This window comes from Brugia malayi, assembly GCF_000002995.4.
Source record: "Brugia malayi strain FR3 genome assembly, contig: Bm_v4_Chr4_scaffold_001, whole genome shotgun sequence".
NCBI lineage: Eukaryota > Metazoa > Nematoda > Chromadorea > Rhabditida > Onchocercidae > Brugia > Brugia malayi.
Window position 1 is genome coordinate 10,999,092 of NW_025062478.1, and position 11,198 is coordinate 11,010,289.

Below are 11,198 nucleotides of genomic sequence, written 5' to 3' on the forward strand. Positions count from 1 at the left end.
CTTTTGTCATGGGGAGGAACACACGTACACTTGTGAGGTTGCGAGTTTTGTGGAAGTGGTGTATGCCTCCGGGTGATTTTTTGTGCCAAATAGGTTTAATTTGAATAGTTAGACAAAATGCGCCTAAAAATGCGTCGGGTTTAGTTCATTAGTCTTTTGAGCTCTCATCGTCACTGACTGCGATATCCCAGTATGATATTTCTTTAAGAAGTTGAACCGTTGGGTACTACTCCAGTGATTAGTAATACTTTAAAAGAAGAGAGAAATTACTTACTCGACAGACATCTGCTTAGCATATTTTTCCTTTTCTTCCTGCATATATTCTAATTCATTCTTTAGCTTGGTGATATCCTGAAAGACAAGGATGTTATATTCTAAAATGTAAATTTGCTATAAAAATTCCTTTAGAAAACAAAATTTTTTGAATCAGATAAAGAAAAACGAAATTTTTTTACAAGAAAATAAGTTTTTCAAGTCAAATCTTAGCAAATCAAATTTTGCTTTCAGATTGGACTGATAGAATATTATTCGTTTCATTTTGCATTCTTACAATAAAATCGTCGTAGGCAGAAAAAGCGGTCACATTAAATCCTTTAAAGCAAATTAATTGAGATTATCATGAGAAAAAAATCACTTTATCATGGGCTTCCATAACATCATGAAGCTGTTTTCGGTATTTTTCAACTTCCTTCTTTAATTCTCCACAATTTGCATCACTCATTGCAGTTGCGCTCTGCAGTGCTTCCAGCTTATTGCTTAACTGCAAAAACATCTTCAAATTAATATTTTAACCAAGGAATAAAAGATTCAATATAGGCAGATCAAAGTTTGGAAAGTACTGTTAAATAATCTGCCCATAGCATATAAGGGCTTATTAGTATGCACAAAACTTTACTCCGGCTGGGCAAATAAATTAGCCAAAGAAAGCAAAATTTTGCTATCTGGTTTGAAAGCTTTATAAAAAATGAATGTAGATAGTAAAAGTAATTAATTCCTTACCTCTGCATTTGTAGTTTCCATTTCGGTCAATTTTTCACTGTATGTAGCACAATCATTCATATATCTCATGCGTTCTCGATTTGCATCCATAAGTTGCGCTTTAAAACATGAATTTGTTCGCAATGCTGCAAATATGAAAAACATCTTAATAAATATTTCTTTCAAACACATTCAAAAACAGATAACTAATAAAGAAAAAAAAAACTTTGAATTATCAATCTCAAAAGAGAAAGACCAAAAATTGACTTTTTCTCGTTCCTAAACTGTTGTTTCTGCATTTCCTTTGCGTTGCAACATTTCATCCCAAATCTCGGAGTTTCAAATTATTATTAGAACTACACTGAAGGCTACTTAGAAATGACCATTAAAGGTTACAAAACTGAGCGATAGATTCAGCGTGCTTTCTTCGAGAATTGCAAGCAATACGAACAAACAAATGCCAATGTTATGCAATACTTTTAAATTATTGTCATTGCAGTCATGCATACTTGGAGTAATTTATATATCGTATACTTTTATATTGATTATCCATCCATTTGTGTTCACTAATAAGTGGGTGCTATTTGTGTCGACCACTATATCATGGATTCTGGTGCAATCATTGGATGGGTAAGTGGTCCTTCATTATTTTGCCACCAAGAGCACCTATTATTAGTGATGTTATTTTGAAACTTTTTGATAAAATGCAGTCAGAAAGTAACTCTGAGGAGCTCTGCACTGATATGTCAACCTCATATGACAATTTAGTGACACATTAGTGTTTCTAGAATGACTTTCCTGTTGTTTAACCACAACCTTATCTGCAAAAAAAATTCCGGTACAACAGTGACAACAGCGCCAGTCACAAATTGGATGCAAACTGCTACAAGACAATGAATTGAACAGATTTGATAGCTTTATATGTTGAATCGATTATTCTTATATGAAATAGGTAATTTTTGATACTCAAATGTCAGTGTGAAATGTATTAATATAAGTAACATTTTAGCAATTAAATTAGCATTCGAATTCATATTTCTTTGATTGACAATTAAAAAATTGTTGACTAGCTGTGCTTGATGCATCAGTGATAAAAGTTTAATTTTTCTATCCAACGTAATATGTGATAAGGTTTCCATATCACTTAATTCACCGACTTTTATCACCAGCAAATAGGTTATCTCTGCACTTTTACTTTTTTTAATCAAAAGAAATTTAAGTGAGTTGAAATTAGTAGCGTAACAAATCACAATTGAAACTTAGTAAAAAAAGAAAAAGTAACATGAACAACCTTTATGGAAGCTCCTAAAAATGTCCCTTCTTTTCTTCCTCCTCCTTTTTAACTCTCGGAATATTAGGGTCTGACTCTCTTAAGTTTATCCACATTTAATTTTTTTTGGCCTGCAACTCTAATGTACCTTTGATGTTCTTCGCATAGATGTTTGAAAGTTACAATGAAAGACATAATTAATCCATTATAGGATGGATGTGAGATAATAAGAACAAAAATATGATCACAAAAAAACTTTGAGCATCTGAAAAATCAAACTCTACAGGGATCAGAAATTGACTTTTTCTCGTTCCTGAATTGCTTTTTTTGCATTTCCTCTGCGTTGCAACATTTCATCTCGAATCTCGCAGGTCACTATATTTAATTCTTCTGCCACTTTCATCGTGTTTTGCAATTTCATCTAAAGTATATCACGTTCTGCTTTCGGAATAAGGAATGAATAAAATATTCTTATTCGAATACGCTACTGCCACTTTCAAGTGACAAGAAGTTCAACAATAAAAATATATATATAAAAGATTCAAATGCAATATTTCATACAATATTCATTTTTAAAATTCAATATTTAATCTATTTAACCACATTATTTATTACCAAAATCATTTAAATAGAGATAGCTCATATGTTCAAAAGAAGAAAAATTTTTTTTGCCACTAATTTAAGCAATAATACGAAAAACCTAGTCAATAAAAAAGACTGTCCAGAAAATTCGAACAGAATACTTGGCTATAGTATGAAAATAGCAAGAAATCCAAAAGAATTGAATAAGGAAAAGACATATTTGTGTTGTTCTGTTAAATATTGAGACCATGAATGAGAAACCTAGCTGAAGTAAGTTTTAACAGAACTATAAGATACACACACTATTACTCTTTTCTAGGATTTTTCTTTTTTCCAAAGTTTCTCTTTGTTTCATTTAATCTGAAAATTTCAATTTTAGAATTTGCAGCAAATTATTTTCATCAACAACTTTTCTCGTATCATTTATAGATTTATTAGTGAATGGGAGCAGTTTGGAATGTTTTCAGTGGATATTCACCAAAACCTTAGAGATTTATTAAAAGTACTAATTCAAATGCGAGATATATTGACGATCTCTAAGATAAGTAAGAATTTGTTAAATAAATAATAGAGATAATTTTGTTGATTTTCTGATTTTCTTTTAATACTGCGAGACAGGCTGATTGTGTTTCTTAACATTGGATAATTTTCTCTTACTCTAAATCCTGCAAGATGTTAAAATGAACATCTTGCAAGGAGCAACAATTTGCATACATTTGGAATGATTTTTTGAGTAAGTAATAATGTAATAATAATGATGGATATAAGACTGATTTCTATAATTATCTTTACGATTACGTATTCGCAATCCGTTCTATGCAGGATCAGTTATCATGTTCAGGCTTAATTTCATATTTCTATCGAGAACAATCGCAATAATTCTGACTGACGCTAACATTGTAAGAATCATTTATTAATTTTTCAACCGGATCCGGTGAATGTGAATCATATCATTTGTTAATTAGTTCGTTGTATGAATCATTGATTCAAAAGGAAAATATCGTATTTGATTTATTTTCTCCAAAGTTTGACCTATTGAACTATCTTTATTTCCTTATATATATCATTACGTTGGATTTTTTATGAATGTTTTGAATATTCAATGTGACTAACTTCATAATTCATTTAGACATTTGAAGGATGTAAATATTGTCATCTGAGTTAAATTCAATGGACTAAAAGATTATTTGCAATTTTTAGCTCATCGTATTGATTTTCTACTGTCAGAAATCTCTTTTTTCTTGTGGAACGAAGGTATCAGCTTTATACATCGATAAGTTGAAGCAATTTCCATAGTGGTGCAATTCATATTGTCTTTTTGCTGTTGTGAATATCAATCAATTCGTGTAGAAATAATTAAAATTCAGGAAGTGCATTACTTGCTTGAAAAAGGATACAAACTGAACATTTTTGCCCGGATGGATATGTAAATTGTATGGAGATTTGAAGATATAAATATCGCCATCTGAGTTAAATTCAATGTACTAAAAGATATTTGCATTTCTGTTATTAATGGAAAGAAATTTTGTCAACTAAGTGTTAATGAGTTTAAATGTTAACTGGCAATTTCTCATATTGACAACATTGCGTGGAAATTTCTCTCTAGGCAAATTAGTTTAATGAAAGAATGATATTCGACAAAAACTTTCAGTAAAATTTTTTAAATTTTGAGATTGAAAAAAATTTATGTCTCGTGTTTAAATACAGAAAAAAAAAAAAAAAACTGAGGAATGTACCTTAATTCAATAGAGCAGCGATTTCCAGATTCTAAATGACAGCTGAATGAATTTTCATGAAATGATTCGACGCAAATAAAATATGTGGAAGTTGGAAAGAAAGTTTAAAAAAAAGAATGGCTTGTTATTATTATTTTTTTAAAATGTGATGAAAACAGCCGATTTTCTCAATTATGACTCAAATTTTGGTATCAGCAAAATTCGTTTTTATAGTTTGATGGTTGAAAAAGAGGAAGAAAGAGTTGTGAAGTAGAAATGATACGATTAATTTGAATGGAAATAAATAGGCAAAGTGAAAGGTTCGGTTTACAAAGATAGTTGAGAGTAAGATTTCAAATGTAATTGGTTACAATACTATGTTCTTCGTTAGTAAGTGTATATATCATTGCCTTTGACCGTTGAAATTTTGATCGATTCGAAGTGATGTACTCAGCATAATGGGATTTGTTGTTCGTTGTTTTCTTTCAATTACGCTTTTTTATTGATTGTTAAAATTCATAAATTTCGCTGAATGCCTTTTTCTTTTCTATTTATCCCACCGAATATTATTATGTTAGCATAAGAAGCACGAGCAATTCTATCATCACGTCGGTAAAGATGGATTTTTCTCGACAAAACTGCAATCATCTGATTCAAAAATACTTTCATATCGAAACACTCATTTGATTACATCTTGAATTTTCTGTGAATATCGATATTTTGCAGAAATCTAATCAAAAACATTGAATGTTTCTGATAATTGATAACTGTTACCATTGTGTTACATTAACCTGAAGCTCAGACAAACAACTGTGATTCAAACATTGTTGAGATAGAAAACTTTCACTCAAATTCGAAAATGACATTAACACTTATTTCGACTTATGCTAAGATATTCTACCATTAGAATTTTAATTAAAAAATAAGTCAGTGTACGTATTTAGCAAATGCACTCAATAATCTGTAATTTCAATTTTGAAAATTATTTTTGTCTTCCTAAATGCCTAATTTATGACAAATAATTGATTTCAATTGTATATGCCTTGTATTACTTGCAAAAAGCTTCAGTTTTGGGAAGTTTTTTCGGGCAGTTTTTTGAATGAAATGAAGATGTTTAATCTTCAAAGAGGATATTGTGAAAGAACAATTATATTTAAAATAGCAATTATAAAAGTAAATAAAAGGAGTTGAGCAAATAGAAGTATATTTTGCTTGTCAGCATAGTGGAAATAGTTCAACAAATTAGCTTCATGGTTTAATTACAAACTTTCTAATGTTATTATTCAAGAAAGAAAATATGCTAAATGTCAAACTGCCGAATTTTCTAAATTTAATTCCTCTTTAAATTCTCATTTATATGTATATTAGTACCATTAATTTACTCGGATGAATTAGCAACGGTTAAGAGGAACATACAACAATAAGCAAATGATTCCTAATGAAGCAAAGCAGTGTGTAAGCTAAATTTAATCAAATGGAAACGTTTTAATAAATTGAAAGATTAAAATTGAATGCCAAGCCGTTACATTATGAAAAATCATCAAATAAAAAGAGAAATTCTGAAAGTTCAAAATACTATTAGCATCCTCCTTCATCTTTCATTTCCTCTCTCTTAGCATCAATTTATGATCGTCATTAATGGTTGTATGCAGTATTTTCATTCATCATTTCTTTGGCTCTTTAATAAATAAAAATATGATACTCTGTTCTACGATGAATTTATATTAGAAAATGTAATAAACTTTTTTCCTCCCACAAATATTCGATTAAAATCAATTTTTAATTAAATCTTTCATGACAGGCAAACTACAATGAATATTTTTTATTTCCTCCTACTTCATCTATTTCATTTATTTTATTCCTTCTTGCCTTATTGAGTAAATACTTGTCGGATCATTATCTACTGCAAGAAATTAAATGGTCTCATCCAATTTAACATAATTCTTAATTAGAGTTGATTTTTGACTGATTTCTTCGAGTGCGCCATCATGTCTGAAGGCAATCGTATTGAAGATTACATAGCGGCGACAACTGTCGCATTGGTTAGTATCTATGGAATGAATTTTTTTGTACTTAATATTATTTATATTAACGCTGTCAACAATCATTTGTGTGTGTGTGTGTGTGTGTGTGTGTGTGTTGAAATCACAGTGATGTAATTGACGAAATGTTTTAAAAAATCTGTTATGCATCAATTAAAGTAACAATAAAAACAGACAGATGCATCCGAAGTGTGACAGTTCCGCAAATGACTGTATTCGTTGTTTTGATTAGATGAATAGAAGAATGCAAATACTTTAAATTTAAAAAAAGAAAGAAAAAAAACGAAATTCCGAGAATTGCAGTAGTTTCTTGTTAATACATAACTCTACTTAACATCTTATTATATTAAAGTAAAATGAAATCAAATTTACAACAATGCATCATAGATATCGATCTTTGGACTGATTAGCAATGGCATATCCCTATACTTAACACGTACAAGATCACGTTTCCGTAATGCGTTTGGAGTTTTATGCAGTAGTTTCCTGATCTGTAACTTGCAAGCTATATTTGTTCACTTCACGTGGTGTACCATGGTTCTAAGTCTGTAAGTTCTACTTATGAAAATGAAGAAATTTTTTAATTTCTCATTATTTACGAAATTTTCTTCCGGTTTTTTGTTTTATTTGGAAAATTCCATTTGAGGAAGTCTCCAATATTATCGTCACCAGAACTGTTTTCCGTACGATTAGTTGGTGTTATTTTGAACGGAGCATGGTTTGGGTCGATTCTTATGCATTTTTTAACAGCCATCAATAGATTCTTTGCTTTCGTTTATGCGACAAGGTACAATCAGTTATGGTCAGAAGCGAGGACTTTCAAAATTGCGATCATCTTTTGGACAATCTCAATGGTCTACTGCACCCATCATTTGTACGGTAAGCAATTGATTTGATCATATCTTTTGCTTGCAAGAGCATGCGTAACTTGCAGCATGCGCAACTTGCAACATGCAAAAACCCTTTGTCATTCCTTCATGAAAATTGCAGAAGACTGTTCGCTTCTATTTAATTCTGGCTCGAAGTATCGTTGGTTACATCACAATTCTTATCATGGTCAGATATGTGCCAGAATTGATGGTATAGTATCAGTAGCTCTGATAGTAGCAATGGCATGCACTGATTTTATTACTTTACTCAAAATAATTGCATATCGCAGAGTAAGTTAATTTTTTCTGATAAGCAAATACTTTAGGAACTAATTGCATATTTCTTTTATCAAAATATGATATGCAAATTACACGGCAATGATTATTTCTCGAATTTTAGACAATGCGAAGAAATACGACAGAGTCAACAACTGTTAGTGTTATCAATGAAAAAGAAATATTGTTCTTCAAACAGGTAATCATGAGAAATTCAAGCATTTTTGAAGAAAATTGTTTATGAAAAGAGGAAGGAAAAGCTCAAATAGCTTTTAATTACTTTTGTTAAAATCAGTTGATAAATCCCATACCTGCTAATGTGTTCTTTCGAGAGTTGCGTGATTTACCTGTCAAGTTTCATGAAGTTAAATTCTAAAAATGTGTAATTAAATCGCACATTACCCTTTTGCAGTCATGCAAACTTAGTTTGCTTTATATCTCATTTGCTGTTACATTCAACCTTTCTTCATATTTCTTCACAGATAAGTGGATAATGTTCATATCAAATACAATAATATGGAATCTAGTGCATTCGATGGATGGGTAAGTTCCTTTCTAACAGAACTGTGTTTGGGAACCTTTTTACCCTCCTCAGTTTACCAATTACTTAATTTGTTTCAACAGATCGAATAGCGCATGTCTTCATATATCGCTCAGAAGTTCATATTCCAGATTAACCTTCCTACTTTTCAACCGGAAGCTTATCCATAAATCAAATTCCGGTGGAACATCAATAGCACCAGCTGCAAACTTAAATTTATTTCAGAGCAGACAAAGCAATAAAGTAAATATTTCTCTTGCATTATAGGATTAGTCATTTTCACACGAAATCACACATTCTTTTTTTGATTGAAACCTTTTGCAAATTAATTTAATTAGTGTTTTGCGATTCATTACGTTTGATCAAGGCTTTTCCATATCAATGTCAAAGTCTACTTCTGATAAGAGATTTTTTCAACAATACATAATGTTATCACCACTTTTCATCCATGTTTCTTTCTTACTGCAATTTCAGATCTGTCATGCACTTCACTTTGCATTGACTTTTTCTTTGCTTTCAGGCAATGCGATGAAATGCGATACATTTCTTGATAGCTTTTCCTCAAAGCTTTTCCTATTCCCAACTTTCTCTTAATTTTGCTGATTAATAAGAAACTGTCTTGCTAACAGTGATATTTGATTTGTATGAAATCCCAGTTGTGCTGCCTTCAGTTTCAATATGTTAACCTCGCATCTTTCCCCAACATTAATTCTTCTCCATATTTTTGCTTTTTCTCTTTTTTTGCACCTTTATCCTTCACCTTTACTTTTTTACCATTATCCATTACTCTTTTCTCGTTGACACAAAAAAATGTTGTTATCACTGGCATTCAGTGAATCTTAGGTTATGAAAGTAAGTTGCACTTTGAACAAAAATACTAATTTTGTAAACTATAAATTTGTCTACTGATCTCGAGAATGTCAGAAAAGATGACAGAAAGTTGTGATAGTTAGAAGAAAGGAATGATGAAATGGTATACTTTAGAAATTTCCACAAAAGTATTTACAAAGTAATATATTTTATCATATTGAATGAAAACCTGTTATTGAGCAAATTATCCCTAAAATATGTTTCAGTTATTATATTAATTGAAATATATGTCATATTACTTGAAAAGAATGCTGGGAGTATAATTAGTAATAATTACTAAAATAATTGTAGTTTTCATCTTATACCTTCGATATTGAAATTAAAATCAGCAATAAAATATGTTCATTTCGTGCAGTTTTTAAAGGATTTCCCATTTTTCGTTTAATTAGTTAGTTAGTTTAACACACATAAAATTCTAACAAATATGAATTTTTACTTGAGTTTTTCTATTATTTAAACTTTAAGTTTAAGTAATAAAGAAAGTCGAAAAAAATCATGATTTATAGATTTATTCATACATAATTAAATGGTTAAAAATAGAAAGTACTATTTAACATATAAATGAAATTTTCAAAAGGAAAGAAAAGAAAGAGAAAGGAAACGGTTAGGATTAAAAAGGATTGAGATAGTGTGGATTAGTAAAAAGATAATAGTAGAGCACATACTACAGAATGCGAATATTTCAGGGAATTGAAATGCATTGTGTTATGCATTTTATCGGAAATGAAATTGTTGAATTTTTAGAAATTTATTTTTAATAGAATTCGTTCGAGAATTGAATTTCGTGTTTACAATTTTTTCTCTGAAATATTTTGTAATAACTAATCATTTCAATTGTTAGCTAACTTCATTTATTTTCATTATCATCAATTGTCACATGCAATATTGCAAATTTAGGAGATAAGAAAAAAAGGAAAAATTATTTTTCATTACGACTGATCCATTTATCACAAAGATGATATGACTGATCCATTTATCACAAAGATGATATGACTGATCCATTCATCACAAAGATGATATGACTGATCCATTTATCACAAAGATGATATGACTGATCCATTTATCACAAAGATGATATGACTGATCCATTTACCACAAAGATGATATGACTGATCCATTTATCACAAAGATGATATGACTGATCCATTTATCACAAAGATGATATGACTGATCCATTTATCACAAAGATGATATGACTGATCCATTTATCACAAAGATGATAGTTACGAATCTGAGACTTACAATTTTGCAAAAGTTTCAGCATAACTTATCATTTCCTATAATCCTAAATAAATAATTCATTTCACTGCTTCATAATAATTACCATTCAAAAACTCAACAGAAGAAAAATGCTTGATGCCTCCAAAACTTATTTATTTTTCCTTTTACACAATAAGAAAAATTTATTTTTAAATGCTTATTCCATTATACATTCGCTTGTGGCATACGTATTATTAGTTTCTTAATAAAATTTTGGATGTTGCATTCTACATGTTGTACTATTATGTATATATAAGCGTAACATTAAGGATTTTGCACTTAGCAATTTTTGCAATTACTTTCAAAATAATAATTTTGTCAAGGATAGGATTAATACTGAAATTAAAAGTCTTTTATAAATGTTATTTTACAAATGTTAAAAAAGTTATTTCGCTCTTCTTTTTCATTCTGTAACGTTCCCAACCGATAATTTTTAATTTAGTTTAGACGCTCTAAAATATTCAATAATATGCTTTATGACATTAAACACTTAGCAAATATCTCTGAAATGAGAAGGGTGGGATTAAATTCTCACTCATTGTTTAAAATTATTTCATTTTTTATCCAGAAAGAGAGAAAGAGAAAGTAATTGGACAACTAAGATATTGGCAATTCCTATAATTTCTAATAGCACTTTAATGTTATGCTTAAAATTTAATATTTAATATTTAATTACAGAAGCCTAATTCTAATGTTAATAGTTGAAGATTATTAATTCTTACAACCTCAGACATTCATTTCAGTTATTGACGGCATTATAATCACTCACACTTATGCACTCAAACAGCATCGGAA

At 29.8% G+C, this 11,198-nt stretch overlaps 2 protein-coding genes across 2 annotated transcripts; one reads left to right on the plus strand and one right to left on the minus strand.

Annotated features, from left to right (window-relative positions):
* Positions 1-270: 270 nt before the first annotated feature.
* Bm11066 (Uncharacterized protein) lies at positions 271-1,143 on the minus strand (the record flags this gene model as incomplete). Its single annotated transcript, XM_001893548.1, has 3 exons — positions 271-351; positions 635-760; positions 1,000-1,143. 3 exons carry the CDS (start codon positions 1,141-1,143, stop codon positions 271-273), a joined length of 351 nt encoding a protein of 116 aa, XP_001893583.1.
* Positions 1,144-6,533: 5,390 nt separating this feature from the next.
* On the plus strand, positions 6,534-8,805 carry Bm17819 (Uncharacterized protein; the record flags this gene model as incomplete). Its single annotated transcript, XM_043082411.1, has 8 exons — positions 6,534-6,587; positions 6,975-7,135; positions 7,234-7,466; positions 7,578-7,747; positions 7,857-7,931; positions 8,145-8,275; positions 8,405-8,516; positions 8,794-8,805. 8 exons carry the CDS (start codon positions 6,534-6,536, stop codon positions 8,803-8,805), a joined length of 948 nt encoding a protein of 315 aa, XP_042938345.1.
* Positions 8,806-11,198: the final 2,393 nt, after the last annotated feature.